We start from the raw sequence: 24,088 nt of genomic DNA, 5'->3' as shown, positions 1-24,088 counted from the left end.
GAAGCACCAAGTGGGTTTATGGAGAAGCAATGAGTTTAGAGTATGATGAAAAGAATGAGATGAAAACTTAAACTGATTCTGATCTTTCATTAGAAACTGTAGCCAGCAAAGACAATGAATGGCCAACCACCATTCCTCACCTCTAGAAAACAAGAACAAAGGAAGAAGCAGCACAAACATTAATCTATGGCTCACTTGAACGAAATATGAAGAGGCTGCACAATGGGAGGAAGCATGGAAGTCTATTTTCCTGGGAAAGGGTGGCTATGCCAAAAAAGTCAGGGTGGAGGCTTGTAAAAGTCCGTATTACATCACTTAGTAGGTAGCTGGTTTTTTTTTGTTTTTTTAAATCCTTAGACTTTAACTCAGTCAACAAAGGACTGAGTTCCTCACTCTCCTACTTTATCAGCAGACTGAGAAAAATTAGGTATAAATAAAAACCCTAAGGGTTGCAAGCTGTAAACATTAAAACAAAAGAAAACAAAATCACCTTTTTTTTTTTTTTTAAAGTAGGGTCCACACCTAGCACTGAGTCCAATGCAGGGCTTGAACTCATGATCCTGAGATCCAGACCCGATCTGAGATCAAGAGTTGGACACTTAACTGACAACCACCCAGGTGCCCCCAAGCTATCAACATTTTAACTAAAATTATGAACTTCTCTAGGCTGTAAAGTTCCCTAAGCATATCCCCACTGGGAGAAGTTGCTTAGGAAGAGGTATACTAAGTGGTTTGCTGCTTGACTTGGGAATATTTGTCAAATCACTGCCATTAATATTTTAGTTTACTAATTATGGCTACACAATAGGTTATAGAGGAGACAAGCTGTAGAGAAGAACATCTGGCCAAAGGAGTGTTCCTGAGAGGTCATGTGGGAATTACAACTCTGTACCCCAACAAACAGATCATACCAAGAGTGAAATATACCAAACAGGATGGCATGTCAATTACTAAGACCAGGTGTTTGTTTCCCCAGAAAGACTGGTCTGGGGGGAAGTGTACCATTAAACAAGCCCAGAAGATAAATGGTTCAAGTTTTTCTGTTTTACCATCTGGTAAAGTTTCAGATGCTGGGAATGAGGTTAATTAATCACAATAAAAGGAAGGCCTTTAGCATTGACTGTTCAACTCAAGTCCTGTCACCTATTGGCTAAAAACCATACCCAATGTGGCTCAGATGTTGCTGAGCCTCAGGATCCTTTTCTAGAAAATGAAGATTAAAAGGTTGTTGTGAAGACTAATTGAGATGACATGTGTACAGGAAAGTTTCCCAACCAGTGTCTTGTGACTAAGTTACAGACATGATGAGATAATGAGCCTCACAGCCCTCAGGGGCAGCCCAGTAGCAGGATCTCTAGGCTAGACCATTTACTCAAATTTGCCATGCAAATATGTTCTGTGTATGACAGATCATAAATAAGGTTAGAAGTCAGTGAAAGATATCTGCACAATGCTTCATGCATACGTCTACTCCCTCCACAACTCTTAAGAGCCCTAGTTTTCTCAACTGTAAATGGGAACTGCTGTCACACAGGCACATTTTAAAATCAAATGGAATTATGATTTCAAAGCTTATAACAAATAAGCTATTTGCTTATTTGTCTAATTCATAGACAGTGATTGATGAATCAGTTTTTCTGACGGAGTCAGAAAAGACCAGACTTTGAAGTCATGGTTGGAAGAAGTTGTGGGACCGTGCTAACTCCCAGAATCACGAATTGGTCAGCACTACAAGGAGAAACAGAACCCTGTTAGTATCAGTGTTCTAATGTCCAAAATCCTAGAACAAACCAGCTAGATAAATCCTCAGGGTAACTGACTGGATAGCACAGGACACAAACATATTCAATTCATCCAGATGGGTTTCAAAAGCTATTCTTAAAATCCTTAGGAAAAATTTTCTTCTATCCGTTTTGTAAGGAAGCTTCTAAAATGTCACCAATCAATAAAGGACTCCTGACAGCTGCATTTTCCAATCTTCTTTTCTTGTTAAGATTTTGGTAGTTTTTACTCCTGAATGCATCCAATTCTCCATTTGGGCATTTATGTCCCTCTTCTACTTACCCCTTCTATGAGCTGAACGAGAGGAATTACTGAATTCTGCTATTTCACTATAAAGTTTTTGATCACTCTTCTGTAATTCCCCTATAAGGCTCCTATCATCCTATTTAAGCAAAGACCAAAAAATTGTGGTCCCTACTCTCTAAGCCGTATCTCAAAATATGAAGAACCAACATGACTAAAAGCGGATTCACACAGCATCAGAATAGTGATAAATTAAGCACCCGAAGAAACAAAGATCCATTCTGCCTGGCCTCATCCATTCCTTCAAGAGAATATTTACTGAGCTAACTATATATACAACGAGGATGCTGGGAAAGAAGACAACCAAAGTGATAGGCCCTGACCTTAAGGAGCCATCAGCATAGCTCTAGGACTTCATGCACAAAGCAATGCCGAGGTCAGAAGCTAGGCAGCAGTGTGCAACTGTAATGACCTGTAAAAAGACCAACCAGACATTTCCATTTCTTCTGGATGCTTAATGTCCCAATTCCATATCACTTCAAACCAGTCTGTCTCTCTGAGGACATATGCAGCATATTTAGGAATGAGAACAAGGTATCAGCAAGATTTAATTTATTCCTTTCTCAAGTTTCTCCTCCCACGGTCTTTGCCCACCCCAACTGGCACCGCTTGCTTACTGAGCTTCACTCCCCCTCACACAACCACAGAGCCCCACAATATGCACAGCTGTGGCAAGAAGCCAGCATGTATTTAAAAGCAACAGCAATTCGCATCTGACAGCATTTCCTCAATTCTGGACTTCAGACTGTAAGTTGACAGGCCTAGTTTTTGAGGCTGAAAAGGTTCTTGGTGTGTATACAGTAACAAAAAAATTAAATTAATTTGCCAGATTACTTCTGCTTTAATTGGGGATCTGGGTAAGAATTCCTAAATGAAAAGGTAATGCTGTTGACAACACCTGCATGAGCTTATTTGCAGTGCTGAGCATGGCTTCTTCATCAGCATATTCTCTTAGTGTGTAGGCTGTTGGGGAGACTGTTTACTAATAATTACCATTTTGTGACGATATATGAATTGTTCCAATAAGCCATTTTCCCAGGAGTGTGGTAGGAAAAAATTAAAAGCAATTTGTTGGGAATGAATCTTAGGCTTTTGGAACTGCCTCCAAATTAAAAGGTGATCATGCCTAAATGTTTAACATTTAGATAACAGAGCTGTTTTACCCAAAGCAAGTTTAGAGTCTTAGACTCTTACTTAGTACTAGGATGTCACAGGCAAGACGACTTAGGAGGATGGTGTGAGGCATCGTTTAAAAAAAAAAAAAAATCAACCTCAGGAGGAAAATTACTGCAACTGTATACTGAAGCATATACCACAGAACTATTTTTAAGACTATCTCATGCTTGCATTTTCAGTAGCTGCAAGAGTCCTAGTGCTGTTTTACAGAACTTTCTGCAATAATGGAAATGTTCTACTTGTGGGCTCTCCAAATATGGCTGCTACCAGGCACATGTGGCAACTGAGCACTAGAACTGTGGCTGGTGTGAGGAGGAACTTAATTTTAGTTTTATTTCACTTTCTTATTTAAACTTAACCAGCCACATGCAGCCACCGGTTATTATACTGGACATCACAGAGTTGGGAGAGATTCACTCAGGAAAATGCTGCTCTGAACCCCTAAGTTCCCCAACTGGTTTGCCCTGAGAAGCAAAGCCAGGTGGAGCTGCCCCCTCCCAGCAGGTCCCCCCACTGGCAAAGCCATTCCGATTTCAGGGTTTCTTCTGCAAGCTACTTCTCTTCATTAATGTCTTTCTCCCAGCGCCACCCTAACACACCTCACCCTTCAGCTCCTCTCTTGCCAACAGGCTCTTTCAGAAAGGCCTCCTTTCTCTGTCCCTGCTTGGTAGAATCCCATAAATGTTTATGATGATCACACTAGTCATTTCTTGCTGGAAGTTCTGGTGTAGTAGGCATGCGCCTTAATAAATAACGTTAACTCCTTCACTGCTGCCTCACCATGTATGCCTGGAAACTCACCGCAAGCTTAGAGGCCAGCTCCTGCTGGCTGTTAACATCTGCAATCCCAAGAAAGCTCTACCTCCTAGGCCTGATATCCGGGTCTCTTTTCAAAGGTTTTCAGAGTGCTTTTCAGCAGAACATGTTTTTAAGCCCACGTATTTAAAGTAGCATCTCAAAGAGAAAACAGGCCAGACTAAAAGCCAAAACTTGCCCTGCCCCAATATCCAACATCGCTATAACATATACTTTGTTGAGAAACGTCCTAGAAGTTCTAACTTAGGCTTCCAGACTTGAGTGCCTATTTTAATTCCTCTGAAATGATATTTTGTAAGAGTTATAGTTTTCTAAAAGGAAAAGAGTGGATGGTCTGGATAATGGGCTTCATTTTGGAATCACAAACACACAAATAGATGTGAATGTACTTCTACACTACAAGGCATGCTTCTACTTGAAAATGAACAGGCATTTATCTTGTAGATCAGCTTATAACCACACAGGTCTCATTCTTTGCTAGTCTGGACTCGAGAATGCGCTTAACAGGTTCATCTGTGAAAATGCAGAAGTTAATTTAACTTCCTCCTATGTGCTACACTGCTCAAAAAAGTACCCAGCGATCACCCAAAATAAGACTCGGAGCTGATTCACTCAAACATTTAAAATGCAAAGGAACTGGTAAGTGAGGCTGAAGACAAGAAGCAAGTTAGCTTAAAATATAAGTAACTGCAGCCCCTGGCAGGAAACAGTAGCTCTTGCTTACTGTAAGCCTCACTTCAAGGAAAGCCATGCTTTACTTTACAGATAAAACCTGTGACCTTACAAAAGAGATAGGAGACACAATATATTCAATTTAAGCAGTGAGCTAGAAGCACTTTTCTTAATGCCTCCAAGCCACAAGTTCATTAGGAGCACTTAGAATTTCCCCTCCACCAATCCTCTCCCGGCCACTTACTTTCCTATCCCTAGTTCCCAGTTCACCAGCAAGTGGGCACTTATTTCCTCAACTGTGCAACCAAGAGGCGAGGCCCCAGCCTCAGGATGCGGGAAACGAGGCAGAGGGACTGGCTACAGGCGACCGAAAATCAGAAGCTAAAATCAGATCCCTGGCTCACGTTTTAAATATTAAAAAAAGCAAAGAAGCTTTGGAGGAGGAGGAGGAGGAGGAGGAGGAGGAGGTTGTTTTCCACTGATGCTTGCGTTTCACAGAGAAGGCTGCCTTGGAAATATGTGCTAAGGCTACCTTTAAAAAGGCCACTGGTAAATTAAAAAAAAAAAAAAAAGGTTATCTGAGAACTTTATAGACTTTGGATGCCTCTGAGTGTGTACCTGGGCCAGGATTACCACTCAAGAAATCACAGGCCAGGGGTCTTGTATAAGAGTTTAAAAGATAAATGGGTGGGGAGAGGAGTATTAGAACCTCAGAAGAGAGATAAGGGAGGGGTGCGGATGGGGAGCCTATCTGCTTTGCTTGAGAAATATGTAACAAAATGGCCAGTGTGTCTTATGTCTTACAGTAAGGTTCGGGGAAGGGAAACTAGAGAAGTCGCGTTTTTCCGGCTGCAAGCCTGGGTCTGCTTTCTGCTCCTTTAGACGAAGAGGTGGGGGTGGGGGTGGGGGTGGGGCCGGGGCCGGGGAGCGAGGAGGCCGGCGGGGATCTGGGCCTGCACCTTCTGTCCTCCTCCAGTCCCGGGAATTCCTGGCAACTCCTTCCAGCCCAACCCCAAACGGGCTTTCTCGGGGTTCAGAACAATGACGCGGGGTGCAGAGGGAGGGGGCCTGCTCGCTCCAGAAGGCCACGGGGTCCTCGGCCGCAGCTGCCCGCGCGTCCCACAGGTCGCCTGCCCTCTGGCACGCGCGCCCCGGTGCCCCGCCGCTTCCGCATCCCTCCTCCCAGCCTCTCCCCACGCATCTCGGCCCCTCGCCCCGCCGCGCCCAGTCGCCTCCCACGATCACCCCGCCGGGGCCGGACGCGCGCCCAGCCGGGCCTCCGCCCTCGTCCCTCCGAGCGACCCCGCGGACCAGCCGGGGGTCCACGCCGCCGCCCCCGCCGCCCCCCGGCCCCGGGCGCGCGCTCACCCGGCGGCCGCGTTCTCGAACTTGAGCGCGAGCGTCTCCTCGATGATGCGGTTGTTCACCTCCAGCAGGATCATGGCGGCGGCTGCCCCGGGCAGGGAGGGAGAAACAAGGGAGGGTGAGGGTGGGTGATAGGGAGGCAAGGACGGAGGGAGCGGCCCCGCTGCCCCCGGAGGAGGGGGGTGGGTGGGGTAGGGGGTCAGGGGGAGAGGGGACCGGCACCGGGGCCGGGGGAAGGCGCAGACGCGCGCTCGCCCTCCTACGCGCGGGCTGCGGAGACACCCACCCACCCGACCGACCTGGCCCCCGAAGCCTGAACCCGCCTGCCGAGCCGCCGCCGCCGCCGCCGCCGCCGCTGCCGCCTCACCGACAAGCCCGGTCCCCGCCCAGCCCCCGGCTCCAGCCGGCCACTTCCGCTCTCACACCCACTTCCGCTCGCTGCCCGGACGCGCGGCCCCGCGGCGCCATTTCCGCTTCGACCCCTCGCGCACGCGCACGCAGGGGCGCCGCGGAGGCTGGGCTGGCGCATGCGCGACCCCCCCATCATCCCCCGGTCCCCGCCCCCCCCCCCCCCGCCTCGCTTGGGGCTCCGAAGCCCGCCGGTCTGTCCAGCCCCTCCCTCCCGCTCGTCCCGGAGGCTCAGCTCCACCCTTCCGGTCCTGTCAGGTCAGGGACGCGGTGAGTGTCGCCCGCGTCGTCTCCCGGCCTGCTCGTGGCTCTCAGCTCGTCGCTGTGCCCCCCGTGCGGCGCTAAGGGCTGTCCGGCGGCATCGTCGCGAATCCATGCGCTGGTGCTCTGTGCTGGGGGTACAGCGGCGAGGGGCACGGACGTCCTGCCCTCGTGGAGTCGACAGCCTGGTCGAGGGAGCGTGACCGACTAACCCTCAGTTCAGAACTACACACAGTTAGACGGGCAGTGAGGAGCCCCCCGGGTGAATGGGCCTCCCCGGGTTCCTCACGCCTGCATCTCTGTGCCTGGGGGGCTGCGTGTGGGTGCCACGCACGTGGTCCCTGGCTTCGACACCCTCCCCATCCGTTGCACACGTGCATACTTACCGCGTGCAGGGTCTGCGCCTTCTGCGCGTGCGCCTTGCCCTGTGCTTTCCTCCTCCAGGGGGAATCTTAGCAGACTCCGTGGAGTCTCTCCTACACGCGTGGACTTGTTTTCTGCCATGTACTCTTGGGGGTGGGAGAGGGAGAAAGCAAAAAATGAACAAAAACTAGCCCCTGTCATCAAGGCCCAGACAGCTCTTTGTTGTTGTTGTTTTTTTTTTTGATTAACATTTTTAAACATTTAGAATCCAAAGTGATTTTACTATTTATTTGTTTTGGGGGGAGAGAGAGTGCCTGGGCACGGAGGGGCAGGGGCAGAGGGAGAGTGAGAAGCAGACTCCCCTCCCCCCCCACTTGAGCAGGGAGCCAGATACTGGGGGATGGATCCCAGGACCCTGACATCACAACCTGAGACGAAGGGCAGCCGCTTAACTGACTGAACCACCCAGGCGCCCCACCAGGCAGCTCTGTAAAACAGATTCTTACGTGCTAATACTTGAGCATTAGTGTTTATTGAACTAAAATAATGCACAAACGCAGTGTAAAGATGTATAGGTAAACTAAAAGTCTCGTAATGAAAAAAAAAAAAAGCAGTTCCCTGGCCTACTTTGTAAATGCAGTATCTTCAACTCTTACATATCCTGATTCCATCCATAAATCAAAATAAATGCTTGTACTGTTAATTCTTGATTTGTTAATTTTAAGCATTACCTGTTGACTTTCTGCCCTGATAGATAAGAACCTGATAGATAGCCACTCAGGCTCAGTTGGTTAATCTTCTATCTTTGCTCAGGTTGTGATCCCGTGGTCCTGGGATGGAGCCCCCCATCAGGGACCCTGCTTGGTGGGGAGCCTGCTTCTCCCTCTCCCTCTGCCCGCAACTCCCCCTGCTTGTGCTCTCTTTCTCTGTCAAGTAAATAAAATCTTTTAAAAAACAGAAGAACATGGTCTTTCACTTCTGCCCTTGCCCTCTGCAAAGTTATGTAATAATTTTTGGTGAAACCCAGGTGGCACAGCGGTTTAGTGCCTGCCTTTGGCCCAGGGCGCGATCCTGGAGACCCAGGATCGAATCCCACGTCGGGCTCCTGGTGCATGGAGCCTGCTTCTCCCTCTGCCTGTGTCTCTGCCTCTCTCTTTCTCTCTGTGTGACTATCATAAATAAATAAAAATTAAAAAAAAAATAAAAAAAGTTTGGTGAAACCAATAGTAAGCACTTAAATTATTATGTATGCAAATATCGTTCACTGATGAGCCCTGAAGTCCACTACAACCATGCCTTCTAACTTATACAACCCTTTATTTTCCTTAGACCTGATTATTGCCTTTTTTCTCTCTTACTTGTCAATTTTGTATATTATCTGCAGTTGCCTGCCTATCCCCTCTTCAGGTGCTCTAAGACTCTGTCAAAGTCTAGCAATATTTCCAATATATTCAAATACATAAGTTCCACTTTTTCTCTAGAGTCTTTGTCCCAGAGTGCCTCCTTTCTCTTGTTTCAGTCTGGATTGACTGCTCTCTAGACTTACTGTACAGTTGTCATTCTGGGATTTTCCTTCACTGCTGTTCTGGGCTGTTTTGCCCATTTCCTGGATCCCAGGTTTTCCTTTCTTGGTTTACGTGTTTTGCTAAAGCATCTTCTCTAGTAACTTCCTAAGGAAGGAACTTAAGAGATATGTTGTTGGAATCTGCATATTTGAAAATATCTTTATTTATTTATTTTTTAAGTAATCACTATGTCCAAAGTGTGACTCTTACTTAACTCAGGACCCCAAGATCAAGAGTCATGTGCTCTACTGACTGAGCCAGCCAGGTGTCCCCATATTTAAAAATATCTTTATTCTAACACTTTAATTGTAGTTGGACTGTGTTAAGAAGAAACCCAAAATGGTGTTACTTAGGCCAGTTCACCAAGCTGGGGCTTAATACCTAACCGAATTATGCTTTCAACCTTCCCCAGAAATGTAGTCTTAAACATTAGTCAGGAATTTTCTGGTGGGAGTCGGGAAGAATGCTTTGAATCCCAGCTGACTTCTGCTTAATCTCACTATTAGCGCATTGCCTTCCTGCTGCCTTCCATGGGTTAAAGTCTATAGAAAATGAACCTTTGGTGGTAGTAATGGAGGAAGGGGTGGAAGTAGGGTGAGTGGGGTGGGAAAGGCAACAATCCTTTACTAGTGGATTTAGAAGGCTAAAGACTTTTGATATGGCTTTTCTTCCTATTTTCTTTATCTTGCTTTTGGTTTATTTAAATTTATGACTAATAGGAGCTATGTCTTTGTACTACCACCCACTTTTCTTGAATCTTAACATATTATAATTAAACTTACTTCAGAGGTTTTTAAAAAATAAGTGTAGTGGAAACTTCCCTTGAATCCAACCAGATTCCTTTCCTTTCACCCTTTTTCCTCAACACTTAGGGCCTAGAGATGGTATCAGCTTGTCTGCTGTTAGTCCTGGCTTACTGCACTCTCTTGTGGTTCCTATACATCCATGCTTTGTTTTTTTCTTAAGATTTTATTTATTTATGAGAGAGAGAGAGAGAAAGAGAATGAGCAGGGTGAGGAGCAGAAGGAGAAGAAGCAAGCTCCCTGCTGAATAGGAAGCCCAATGTGGGGCTTGATCCCAGGACCCTGAGATCATGACCCGAGCAGAAGGCAGATGCTTACCTGACTGAGCCACCCAGGTGCCCCACAGGTACGCTTTGTAAATAGCCTTTTGTAAACAGCCCTTCTTCTTAAGTCTCCTGTCTATCCTTTGTAGGATCAAGATTAGTACAGGTTGGAGAGTGATATCATAGAGGATAGTGAAGTCAGGAAACTCCAGGAATTGGTCCTTTCACTGAAACAATTACTGAGGTGGCAAGAGCTGTCAGAGTAAATTATTTGTAACTGTGGAGTCTAGTTAAACACTTGCAGCATCTAGGGAAATCTTTAATGAATAAAAATGCTGGTGGCTTTTGGTGAGTCTTAATGTTTCACATAGCAGCCACCATCCCTCACCCCCAAAGCAAGTAATCATATGGATGGCATTCCACATCTCTGGTGTGACTTGCTGAATCAAGAGTGTGGGCAATAGGGACCTGTCCTCCAAAAAATCAGGTTTCTGTGTTTTGGTCTGCTTGGCAGTTTGCTAATGGATGTGCACAGAGGCTGGTCATTGTTTCAACTTCAATAGGCTGGGCAGAAGTGATTTCCCCATGGTATCAATTAAGAATCTTTAAAGAAACAGAATGCCCATTTTTTTTCTTTCCTTTTCTGGATTCATGCATTCATGAAAATCTCTGTCAGGTCACTGGATGACTAAAGAGATAATAAACTGAGGCTTCAGTAACTATACACAATAAAGACTATTTAGTCTTTGCAAAAAATAGTGTGAGAAAAGCCTGAAATAAACAGATGACTGCAACCTTCATCATACAATAATAACAATCCCTATGTGTGAGAGGATCTGATCCATAGTTACCACTTTAACATTCAAAATGCCAATTCTCACACAAAATTGCAAAGAAACAGTAAAGTATGGCCTATTCACAGTAAAGGAGAAGAAGAAGAAGGAGAAATTGATAGAAACAATCCCTGAGGAAACCCAGACATTAGACTTACTAGAAAAATATTTAAATAAACTCTCTTAAACATACTCAAAAAGCTGAAGGAAGCCATGGACAAAAAACTAAAAGAAATGAGGTGAATGATATATGAATAAATATATAATATAAATAAAGAGATAAAAATTATAAATAGGAACCAAATAGAAATTCTGGACCTGAAAAACATAAGAGGAGTTTATCAGAAGAGTTGAGTAGGCAGAAGGAAGAATCAGCAAACTTAAAGATAGAACACATTAAAATTACCTAGTTTAAGGAGCAGAAAGCAAAGAGAATAAAGAATAATGAACAAAACCTAAGGGACATCTGGGACACCATCAACAATATCAGCATACACATTATGGGAACCCCAGAAGCAAAAGAGAAAAGGGGGGGGATATTTGAGGAAATAATGGTGACAAAATTTATACATTTGTTGAATATTATGAATATACACCAGCTGGTAAGCTCAAAAAACTCAATGATAAATGCAGAGATCCACACTATAGTACATTATAACCAAGCTGTTGAAAGCTAAAAACAGAAAATCTTGAAAGTAGCAAGAGAGAAGTGGTTCGTCATTTACAAGGGATCCTCAATTAGATTTAATGCTAATTTTTCATCTGAAAACACAGAGGTCAGAAGGCAGTGGAATGATCTCTTTAAAGTGCTGAAAGAAAAAACTATCAACCAAGAATTCCATATCCAGAAAAACTATCCTTAAAAAGTGAAGAAGAAATTAAGACATTCCCAGATAAACAAAAACTAATGAAATTCATTATTGGTAGACCTGCCATACAAGAAATGCCATCAAGAGACCTTCAGGCTGAAACAAAAGGGCACTAGATGGTAACCTGAAGTATTATGAAGAAATAAAGATTATTGGTAAAGGTAACCACACAGATAAACATAAAAGCTACTATTATTGTATTTTTGAATGTAACTCCTCTTTGTATTTCGTATATGATTTAAAAGCCAAAGGTAGAAAATAATTCTAAATCTATGTTAACAAACACAACAATGTATGAAGATGTCACTTGTGACAATGAGAAAATAAAAAGGAGCTGGAGCTGGATAGAAGCAGAGTAAAGGTATGCTATTGAAGTAAATTGATATCAATTCAAACTAGATTTATTTATTTATTTATTTATTTATTTATTTATTTATTTATTTATTTATTTAAAGAGACATAGAGAAAGAGAGGTAGAGAGGGTCTGAGGGAGACAGAGAGAGAGAGAGAGAGAGAGAGAGAGAGAATCTTAAGCAGGCTCCAAGCCCAGCATGAAGCCAGCCAGCGGGCTTGATCTCCTACCCTGATTATCACGAGCTGAGCCAAAATCAAGAGTCAAATGCTTAACTGACTGAGCTGCCCAGGTGCTCCTCAAACTAGATTTTAAAAATAAATTTAGGAGGTGCCTGGGTGGTGTAATTGGTTAAATGATTGACTCTTGGTTTGGGCTCAGGTCATGATCTCATGGTCATGGGATTGAGCCCCACATTGAATTCTATGCTCAGTGCAGAGTCTGCTTGAGATTCTCTCTCCTTTTTTCCTGTTCTTGTCCTGCTCATGCTCATGCTCTGTCTCTTAAATAAGTGAATAAGTCTTTTTTTAATTAAGTCTTTATTTTTTAAGATTTTATTTACTCATGAGAGACACATACAGAGAGAGGCAGAGACACAGGCAGAGAGAGAAGCAGGCTCCACGCTGGGAGCCCCATGTGGGACTGGATCCCAGGTCCCCAGGATCATGCCCTGGGCCAAAGGTGGTCCTAAACCACTAAGCCACAGGGGCTGCCCAAATAAGTGAATAAATCTTAAAAATAAAGATAGGGGTGCCTGCGTGGCTCAGTCGTTTAAGTGTCTACCTTTAGTTCAGGTCATGATCTTGGGGTCCTGGGATCAAGCCCCAAGTCAGGCTCCCTGCTCAGTGGAGAGACTACTTCTCCCTCTCCCTCTGCCCCTCCCCACAGTTCGTGTTCTTTCTTTCTGTCTCATATAAATAAATAAATAAATAAATAAATAAATAAATAAATAAATAAACAAACAAACAAACAAACAAAATCTTTTAAAAAATAATACATTTACGGGATCCCTGGGTGGCGCAGCGGTTTGGTGCCTGCCTTTGGCCCAGGGCGCGATCCTGGAGACCCGGGATCGAATCCCACATCGGGCTCCCGGTGCATGGAGCCTGCTTCTCCCTCTGCCTGTGTCTCTGCCTCTCTCTCTCTCTCACTGTGTGCCTATCATAAATTAAAAAAAAATTAAAAAAAAAATAATACATTTACGATGTCAATTGATAACCAAGATAATAACTGGAAAAATGTATGGAAAAGGAAACAAAGAAGGAATTAAAGTTCCTTCAGTACAACAAGTACTGTATTTCTGGGACAAATCTCACTAGGTAATGGTATGTACAAGAAGTACAGTAGAAGAATCAGTCAAACAAAAGGAGGCAGTGTTGGAGGAAATAAAAAAGATATAACATATAGAGGAAACAATACATAGTAGAAGTCTTTATCAGTAATCATTTAAAATGTAAATAGAAGAAATCCACTTTATTAAAAGACAAAGATTGGTAAAATGAATTAAAAAACCATGATCTAACCATATGTTGCTTACAAGAGACTCATTTTAGATCCAAAGACACAAAAAGACTGAAAGTGAAAGGATAGAAAAAGATATTCCATGTGAATACTAACCAAAAGAGATCTGGGGTGGTTCTATGAGTATCAGAAAAGTAGATTTTTTAAAAAAGATTTTATTTATTTATTCATGAGAGACAGAGAGAGAGAGAGAGGCAGAGACATAGGCAGAGGGAGAAGCAGGCTCCACACAGGGAGCCTGATGTGGGACCCAATCCTGGGACTCCAGGATCACACCCTGGGTGGAAAGCAGGCGCTAAACCTGCTGAGCCACACAGGCATCCTAGAAAAGTAGATTTTAAGTTAAAAGTTGTTAACAGGAGGAACACTTGGGTAGCTCAGTGGTTGAGCATCTGCCTTCAGCTCAGAATGTGATCCTGGGTCTGGGGATCAAGTCCCATATTGGGCTCCCTGCGAGGAGTCTGCTTCTCCTTCTGTCTATGTCTCTGCCTCCCTCTCTGTGTCTCTTATAAATAAATAAATAATCTTTTTTAAAAAAGTTGTTACAAGAGATAAAGAAGGACATAATATAGAGATAGATAAAAGGGTCAATTCACAAAGATGATATAACAATTATAAGCATATATGCAGCAGACAATGGGCAGCCCCTCCCAAATAACTAAAGCAAATATTGACAGAATTGAAGAAAGGAATAGACTATCTACAATAATAGTTAGAAATCGACTTTAGTATCCCACTTTCAACAATGCATTGAACATCTAGACAGAAGATCAATTAGGGAAATAGAAGACTTGAGGAACACTATAAACCAACTAAATTTGGTACACATATACAGAACGCCCCCCTCTACAACAGGAGAATATACATTTTTCTTGACTTTACATGGCACATTCTCCAGGATAGACCATATGTTAGGCCATAGAAAAATCTTAATACATTTTAAAAGATCAGAATCATACAAAAGATTTTCTCTAATCACTAGAGAATGAAGCCAAAAATCAATAACAGATGGAAAACTGGAAAATTCACAAATGAACAGAAATTGAACAACACACTCCTTAACAATGAATACATCAAGAAGAAATCACTAAGGAAATTAGAAAATACTTTGAGATGCATAAAAACAAAAAAACACAATATACCAAAATAGGTGGAATGTAATGAAAGCAGTGCTCAGGGGGAAATTTATAATTGCAAGTGCCTCATTAAAAAAGAAGAAAGAAAAAAAATAAAAAAGAAGAAAGATCTCAGATCAACACCCTAACTTTATACTTTAAGGAACTAGAAAAAGAAGAGCAAACTAAACCTAAAGCTGGCAAAAGGAAGGAAATGACAAAGACTGGAGTATATGAGCACCTGGGTGGCACAGTCAGTTGCATGTCCAACTCTTGGTTTCGGCTCAGGTCATCATCTTAGGGTCATGGCATGAAGCCCCGCATTGGATTCTGCATTCAGTGCAGGGTCTGCCTGAGACTCTCTCTCCCTTTCCCTGTGCCTGCCTTCACTCTCTCTAAAAAATAAATAAATAAATAAATAAATCTTCAAAAAAGATTGGAGCATAGATAGAGAATAGAAAACAATAAAGAAAAACAATGAAACCAAAAGAAAAATAATAAAATTGATGAACTTTTTAGCTTAACTAAGATAAAAAAGAGGATGCAAATTACTAAAACCAGAAATGAAAATGGGGACCATACAGAAATTAAAAGGATTTGAGAGATTATTATGAATAATTGTATGCCAAAAAATTACATAATGTAGACAAAATGAACAAATTCTCAGAGACACACAAATTACCAAAAATTACTCAGGAACCAGTAAAAAAATATCAATAGACTTATAACAAGTAAAGATTGAATTAGCAATAAAAAAACCTCCCGGGACACCTGGGTGGCTCAGTTGGTTAAGAATCCAACTCCTTTTTTTTAAATTTTTATTTATTTATGATAGTCACAGAGAGAGAGAGAGAGAGAGAGGCAGAGACATAGGCAGAGGGAGAAGCGAGAAGCAGGCTCCATGCACCGGGAGCCCGACGTGGGATTCAATCCCGGGTCTCCAGGATCACACCCTGGGCCAAAGGCAGGCGCTAAACCGCTGCGCCACCCAGGGATCCCAGCATCCAACTCTTGATCTCAGCTCAGGTCTTGATCTCAAGTTTGTGAGACCCAACATGGAGCCTACTTAAAACAAAACAAAGGAAAACAAAACAAAACACCTCTGAAGAAAGAAAAGGCTTTTATTTATTTATTTATAAATTGAGATGTAATTTACATACGGTGTTATTATTAGTTTCACATATACAATATAATGATTCAATAATTACTCGGTGCTCACCATGGTAAGTTGTAATCACCATCTGTCACCAAACAATGTTATTACCATCTTAGTCACTGTATTCCTTATGCTGGACTTTGAATTTTTTCTGGACTTATTTATTTTGTAACTGGAAGTTTGTATGTCTTAATCCCCTTTATCTATTTTACTCATCCCCCACCCATCTCTCTTCTGGGAGAAAAGGCTTTTAAAAGAATTTAAAGAATTAATACCAACCATACTCAAACTCTTCCAAGAAACAGAAGAGGAAGGATAACTTCCTACACATTCTTTGAAGCCAGCATTTCCCTGATACAAACCCAGACCAGGATGCCACAAGAAATGCAAACTGTAAAGCGATACCTCTTATGAATATAGGTACAAAGATCCTCAGTAAAATCCTAGCAAACCAAATCCAACAGCACATTGAAAGGATTATATACCATGACCTAGTGAGATTTATCCCAGAAATACAACAATGGTTCAACATAAGAAAATCAATCAATGTAATAACCACAAGAGCAGAATGAAAGAAAAGAAAAAAGAACATCTCAATTGATGCAGAAAAGGCATTTGACAAAATTCAGCATCCTTTCATGATAAAAATACTCAGAAAAGTAGGTATAGAAGGGAGTTTCCTTAACATGGTAACGGATATTTATGAAAAATCCCACAACTAATAATATCCTTGATGGTGAAAGATTGAAGCTTTCTGCCTCTGATTGGGAACAAGACAAAGATGTCTGCTTTCACCATTGCTATTCAACATTGTACTGGAAGCTGTAGCCATGGCAATCAGACAATAGGAATAAATAAAAGGCATCAAAATTAGAAATCAAGAATTAAGCTATCTCTTTCAAACATGATTCTATATAAAGAAAATCCCATTGAATCCACACACACAAAATGCTAGAGGCAATAAATGAATTCAGCAGACTTTTAGGGAACAAAACCAATTCACAAAAATCAGTTGAGTTTCTATACACCAACAACAAACAATCTAGAAAGGAAATGAAGAAAACAACTCCATTTCAATAGCACCTAAAATAATAAATTATCTAGGAATATGTATAACCAAGGAGATAAAAGACTCAGATGCTGAAAACTACAAAACATGACTAAAAGAATTGAAGAAGACTTAAATCAGTGGGAAGATTCCATGGTCATGAATTGGAAGACTGAATATTGTTAAGATGACAGTATTCCCCGAAGCAATCTACAGGTTCAATGCACTCCCTCTCACAATTCTAGTGGCTTTTTTTTTTTTTTTTGCAGAAATGGAAAAGCCAATTTTCAAGTTTATAGGGAACTGCAAGCAGCCCTAGAGAGCGAGAACATTTAAAAGAGAAAAAAATCAGAGAACTCACACTTCCTAATTGCAAAACTTACTACAAATCTACAGCAATAAAACCAGTGTGTGACTGGCATAAAGATAGAAATATGCAGACCAATGGAATAGAACTGAGAGTCCAAGCAATAAGCCCGACATTTATGGCCAGTTGATTTTTGGCAAGAGCGTCAAGACCATTCACTGGGGGGAGGGGGGAAATGAGAGTCTCTCTTTAAACAAATTGTGCTGGAACAACTGATTGACCACAGGCAAAAGAATGAAGTTGTACCTTACCTCATTCCAGATACAAAAGTTAATTCAATGTGTATCAGCAAACCTAAATAAAAATGCCTAGATATAAAACTGTTAGAAGAAAACATAGGGGGATGCCTGGGTGGCTCAGCGGTTGAGCATCTGCCTTTGGCTCAGGTTGTGATCCTGGGCCCCTGGAATCGAGTCCTGGATCAGACTCCCCAGAGGGAGCCTGCTTCTCCCTCTGTCTGTGTCTCTGCCTCTCTCTGTATGTGTCTCTCATCAATCAATAAATAAAATCTTAAAAAAAAAGAAGAAAACATAGAGGCAAAATCTTCATCACCTTGGACTTGACAATGGATACTTAGACGTGACACTAAAGCAGAAGCAACAAAAGGAAAAGCAGATGAACTGTTCTTTCAAAATTAAAAACTTGTAATAGATGAATGCGAGCTGTACCTCCAAACCTGAGATGAGTCAGCTGGGAGCTGTCATTAAGTACAGTCAGCTGAAAGTCTGAATATGAATAATGTAATGGGTTGTGCTATTTACAGGAAATTAATGATTTATTTTATTTAAATTTTATGTGGTTTAACGTGCGTCCCAAAAAGTTATCTGCTTTGGAAAAGCACATGTATTGAACTTTCCATTTTGGCATAAGAAGAGAGGCATACCGCTTTTATTAATAGACAATTTCTCCTCCTGTCTGCTGAATAAATAAATGCTGAGCTGAAGGAATGCCAAGTTACTTGCTTGCCGGGATGCTCTCATGTGTTGGCTCAGTTCTGAGAGGAGGGGCAATTGTGACGGGAGGTCAGGAGGCTATTCTCTTTGTCTGTTAGGAGATGATGACAGTTTGCTCTGGGTGGAGTAGTGGAGAAGGAGAGAATTGAATGTTTTTGAGAATTACTTCAGTGAAGAAATCCAAAAGTTCTGGCGATGGATTGGAGAGATGCTGCATTAATTTTCTATATTGAGTAACAAATCACCACAAGCTTAGCAACTAAACAACACTCATTTATTATCTCATGGTTTCCACGGGTCAGGAGTCCAGGCATAGCTTGCTGGGGTCCTCTGCTCAGGCCCTTAGCAGACTTCAGTTAGGTGCTGGCTGGGGCTCTGGTCTCGCCAGAAGATCAACTGGGAGAAGATCTACTTCCACGCTGCCTCAGGTGTTTGGAAGAATTCATCTCCTTGCAATTTGTGGCACTGAGATCTCTTTTCTTTCTGGCTGTCAGGGGGATCCCCCACAGTTCCTTGACAAATATGACAGCTTACTTCTTGAAAGCTAGCAGGAGAGTCTCTCTCATTTCAACCCACGGGATGGAGTCTTATATAACATAATCCTGGGCTTGGCATCCTGTCACTGTCACCCTTGCAATATAACACAACCTAAACAAGGTGCTGACATCTACCACCTTGGCCATATTCTACTGATTAGAAGCAAGTCACAGGTTCTGCCTCAAGGGGAAGGAGTTATATAAAAGCATGACTCAGTGGAAGAGGGGAATCACCTTAGAGTGTGTCTCCCACAGGGAAGATAAGGGATAGCAAAGTGCCGGCTCTAGAGTTCAGATTTCTGTTGAGCAGGTGGGAAATTGCCATTTACAGAGATAGAAAACATGGAGGAGCATGTTGGTTGAGGGAAGATCTTGAGTTCAGCTGTGGACTAGTTAAGCTGCTCAAGGGCATGAACCGTGCCTAGACTGTTCTTCACTCTTTTTTTTTTTCACTCTTTATTCTGTACCTACGGTAGTTCCCAACACATAGTAAGTGCTCAAGACAATGAATGAATGAATGAGATCTGTGAGACATCCTAGTGGAGACAGTGATGAGGCCAGTGTCTCCTAGAGGTCACTGGTGTTTGTACAGTGATTAGCACTTTGCCTTGGATGGAACAACCTGGGAAAGAGGATGGTGGAGGGGAGCAAGGATCTCAGGACTGGGTGCTGGGAGTCCCCAAACTGAAAAGTCAGGCTGAAACGGAAACACTGGCAAAGGCTACCAAGAAAAGTAGACACAAGAGTGTGGTGCTGAATGCTGTGGAGAAGTTGAGACAGGACTGAGGGGTCCCTGGGGAGAACTGGTTTTGGTGGAGTGGTGGGGATCAGCAGTCAACCCCATGGGCTGAGGCATGTTCAGGAGGTGAGGCAGGGGAGGGCAAGCAGGCAGTTCTTTCTAGAAGTTTGGCCATAGGAGGGAGGGATTGAGTGATAACTGGAGGGAGATGCACCCACTATTGAGATCATCCAGGTACTGACATCAAGAGAGGGCAGCCCAAGGCAGGTGCTGGGGCACACAGGACTAGATGGACCTCTTGGTCAGGGGGAGAGAAGCACCTTCTCTGCCTGTCTCATGGTCTTGCTTTTATACCCTTTTATACCGCTTTCTCGATCATGTTTTTTTTTTTAACGATTTATTTATTTATTTATGATAGAGAGAGAGAGAGAGAGAGAGAGAGAGAGAGAGAGAGGCAGAGACACAGGCAGAGGGAGAAGCAGGCTCCATGCTGGGAGCCCGATGCGGGACTCGATCCCGGGACTCCAGGATCGCGCCCTGGGCCAATGGCAGGCGCCAAACCGCTGAGCCACCCAGGGATCCCCTCGATCATGTTTTTATTACAGTGAAGCTAATGTAGTTCTTTAAGAATATTAAGAATGGAAAATATGCTCAAGGAGCCTCTTTCCTCTCCCCTTCTCTTCCTCTGTCCCCTTCCTTCTTTCTCATCTCCAGTAATTCTGTCTAGATTTGCTCCCTCTCTCCTTCCCTCCCTCTTTCTTTCCATCCTTTCATTAGCATGGAAGAGCCTTGAGTTGTTCTCATTGCCAAGTAGGTTTCAAGAAAGAAGGAGAAATTGAAGATAAAGAGAGAGAAGATGATACTTGATTGCGTGGGACTAGCCAGAAAGCAGCAGGGAGATGGATTTTAGGGCACAAGATTGGCTTTGGGGTGGCCAAGGGACAGCAGCTCCACCGTGGCAGGAGGAAAGGAGGAAGGTATGGTGTGGGCCCAGCAGTGTGCTGGTCGGGAGTCAGCAAGTAGAGGGGGGTTCCCAGAACTCAGGGCCCATTGTCTTTTGTGTCCACCTTAGTCCCTGAGACACCACCTTTCACATAATAAACTAACAATACTTGTTGAATGAAAGAATATGTGCCGAAACACTTTAAAGGACAGCATACATAGCACATTTTTTCCTTGATTTTTCAACATGAAGTCCTTATTGACTTTAGTTATCATGAATGTAGCACATGGTCCTTGTAAAAAAAAAATGTAATAATGTAGAAAATTTCCCTTGAAATTCTACCCCACAGAGATAACCATTGTTAATGGTGAGCAGCTACCTTACCAATGGGTTACATATTAAACAAAAGACAATATATGGAATTGTGTGAGCTGTTTCTCTCACTTTCACATTATATCCTTTATGTCAATATGTAAAGATCATCCTTATCTTTCGTAACACCTGTCTGGTCTCTTGGTCTCCATAACACCTCCGAGCCTCATACATTTTTTTTAACAAAAACCCTTTGATTAGCATTTAGGTTGTTTCCAATTTTTTCAATACAATGACCGTTCTCGTTCATTCCTCTTTGCACACCTGCACCATTATTTTCTTAGAATAAATTTCCAGAAGAGGGAAACACATGTGTACATTTAAAATTTTGATATCTCTCTCTAAATTGCCTTCCAGAAGGCTCTGCCAATTTGAGCTTTCATTAACAGCTACAGGTGCCTGTTTCCCCACACTCTTGCTAACAACTGGCTTATAATCTTTTAATCCTGTTAATCAAAGTGAAAAGTGACATCTCATTTTAATTTGCTTATTTGCAATTACTAGTGAGATAGAACATCTTGAACAGGAGTTTTGGCCATTTGCATATCTTTTATGGAGTGCTTCTTAATGCCTTTTACTCATTTTCTATTGGGCTTGTAATGTTCTTATTCTAAATAATCCATAGTTTAATAATACTGCTCTTTCTCTATCTGTTGCAAATATTTTTCCATTTTGTTATTTATCTTTTAGCTATGCCATTGGTTTGCTTTGCGATATAGAAAATTTCTCCATCTTTCCTGTCATTTTATTTTTTACTTTTTTCTTTTTTCAGTAGGCTCCACACCCAACATGGAGATTGAACTCATGACCCTGAGATCAATAGCTGCATGCTCTACTGACCAAGCCAAACAGGTGCCTCTCCATTTTATTTTACTTATTTTATTTTTTAATGTAATTGAAGTACTCCTAAGAAAGCTGATAATCACATTAAAATTATTTAAAAATTCTATTTTTTTTGTGTTACTTTGTAGTTTAAACTTTTTCATTAAAATTTTATCCATTTTTTAAAAAAAGATTCTGTTTATTTACTTGAAAGAGAGAGAATGAGCAGTAGGGAGGAGCAGAGGGAGAGAGAGAGAGAGAGAGAAAGAGAGAGAAAGAAGCAGACTCCCTGCTGAGCAGGAAGACTGCCCCAATGAGGGGCTGGATCGCAGGACCCTGAGGTCATGACCTGAACTGAAGGCAGACGCTTAACCAACTGAGCCACCCAGGTGCCCCAAATTTTATCCTTTTCTGCTTATTTTTTAAATTAGATAGACAATATATGATTATATTCTAGTCACTTTCTTTTTTGTTTATTAATTAATTAATTTATTTCTAATCACTTTCTTAGAAGTGATAATGGTTATCTGATTAAGATTTGTCCTTTCAAAATCCTTTAATGCATTTACATTCATATACTCGTGTGGACATATACACACATATTTAACATAGTGTCATTCTATATATGTGATTTATAACCTGCTCTTTCATTGAACAATAGTTAAGTATTTCCTTATCAGTACCGATAGATTGCCTTTTCTAGCTGCTGCACGATAGTCACTTGTATGAATGCACTGTAAGATGTGGTTTAATTCTTTTATATTTAAATCTTTAATCCATCTGAATTTCATGGGTATACATATGTGACTGAAGTGAATGAAGGATATAATTTAATTTTTTCCCCAATAAATTTCCAGCTATCCTAATACCATACATTGAATAACCCATATTTCCTTTACTGTCTTGAAATGTTGCTTTACAACTGAATGAATGCTAGACTGATGATGTTGGGAGGTAGACACAGCAAAGTCTTCAGGAACATGGGAAGGAGCTTCCTGCTTCTGCTGAGCAGTAGTACCAGCTAGCCTGCTGTTCCTAATTCTTCCCCCGCTCCCCCCACCCCATGTAGCTTGCTCTGCACAGGTGTAGAAAAGGACTGACCAATATTCCCTAATTGTTTTATCCTCAGGTACATGGAAATTCTAGTTTTGCAATAAGACCTTTCTCCTCCTCCTTCTTCTTTTTCTTCCTCTTCCTCCTCCTCCCTCCCCGCTCTTCCCCTTCTTCTTCTTCTTCTTCTTCTTCTTCTTCTTCTTCTTCTTCTTCTTCTTCTTCTTCTTCTTCTTCTTCTTCTTCTTCTCCTCCTCCTCCTCCTCCTCCTCCTCCCTCTCCCTCTTTCTTCCTCCCCCTTCTTCTCCTTCTTCATCCTTTATAAGTCTGTGATGAACTGCCTATTAGCTTCATCTCCCCTGAATTCTTGAGGTGTGTATGGTTTTATGTGCCATGTGGCTCAGGAGAAGACCCTGATCACTAACATTCCCTCCTGGGAATCTGGAACAGGAGTATCAGAGACCGCGACAGAGCTGGTTTTGCTTTTGCAAAGTGCTCCAGTGGTAAAAATGAGATGATTTGGAGTGGCTTGTGGTGACTCAGTTTTAATTTAATTAAAAATTATTATTTTTTACTTATATTTACCAGTTCCTTATAATGGATATAAGTGAACAGCCAGGTAGACAGGAAGGTCTGGAAGGGTCCTGAGTGCAGCAACTTCTCGGTGGAATTGGAATGCACCACCCTCATGGTGGATGGATGTGTTTGCTAATTTGAAAACTTGTTTTAATTTTAATTATTACATACATATATATATATTTAAAGATTTTATTTATTTATTCATGAGAGACACAGAGAGAGAGAGGCAGAGGAAAAGCAGGTGCCCTGCAAGGAGCCCGATGCGGGACTCGATCCCGGACCCCGGGATCAAGCCCTGACCCGAAGGCAGACACTCAACCACTGAGCCACCCAGGCATCCCTTACATATATATTTTAACAGGTATTGGAAAAAGATAAAATTCACACATGAGAGTCACAAGGCTAAAGTCAGTATTTAAGTTACTTTGATAAAAGTTAATCAGTGTATTTATTTTTTAAAGTATTTTATTTATTTTTTTGGCAGAGAGAGAGAGGGAGAGAGAATGCACACAAGCAAGGGGAGTGACAGGCAAGGGAAATGGAGAGGGAGAAACAGGTGCCCTGCTGAGCAGGGAGCCCTATGTGGGGCTTGATCCCAGGACCCTAAGATTGTGACCTTAGCCATAGGCAGACACTCAACCAACTGAGCTACCCAGGCACTCCAAAGTTTATCAATTTAAAGAAGAACATGGCACTTGAGTAGACATGGTACAAATGCTGCAGACAGTTTGAGGCTGATTGCAGTTCGCAAAATCCCAAATTAGATGATAGTCTAATCACTCAATTAGTCAAGGGTGCCCTCCGCCGCAAGTAACAAGAACCAAACTCATAATAGCTTGAACACATAGTGGTATTTTTGTCGTTGTTATTTTACCCATAATGTCCTTTAGTGTTGGTTTGGGAGCTCAATGCAGTCCAAGGCTGAACTGCCTTTTTGCGATTCTTCTGATCTTTTCTTCATGGTCCCATGATGGCTGTCGTAGCTCTAGCTCTCACAGCCAAACGGAAGAAAAAGGAAGAGGTGGCACCAGGCAGCATCTTTCCCTTCTGCCAGGA

General features: G+C 42.3%; 1 protein-coding gene across 1 annotated transcript in view; it reads right to left on the bottom strand.

Annotated features, from left to right (window-relative positions):
- Positions 1-6,534, bottom strand: part of ARPC2 (actin related protein 2/3 complex subunit 2) — a 29,802-nt gene extending 23,268 nt beyond the window's left edge. The window contains exons 1-2 of the mRNA XM_055345495.1: positions 6,414-6,534; positions 6,118-6,199 (exon numbers count right to left, since the gene is read on the bottom strand). Of these exons, the coding sequence (XP_055201470.1) occupies positions 6,118-6,191 (74 nt within the window). The 5' untranslated portion in view covers positions 6,192-6,199; positions 6,414-6,534. The remainder of the gene's footprint in view (positions 1-6,117; positions 6,200-6,413) is intronic.
- Between the last annotated feature and the right edge of the window lie 17,554 nt (positions 6,535-24,088).

Source organism: Nyctereutes procyonoides, unplaced genomic scaffold, assembly GCF_905146905.1.
Source record: "Nyctereutes procyonoides isolate TBG_1078 unplaced genomic scaffold, NYPRO_anot_genome, whole genome shotgun sequence".
Classification (NCBI taxonomy): domain Eukaryota; kingdom Metazoa; phylum Chordata; class Mammalia; order Carnivora; family Canidae; genus Nyctereutes; species Nyctereutes procyonoides.
Note: the sequence above shows the minus strand (reverse complement) of the source record. Positions and strands in the feature narration are given on the sequence as shown.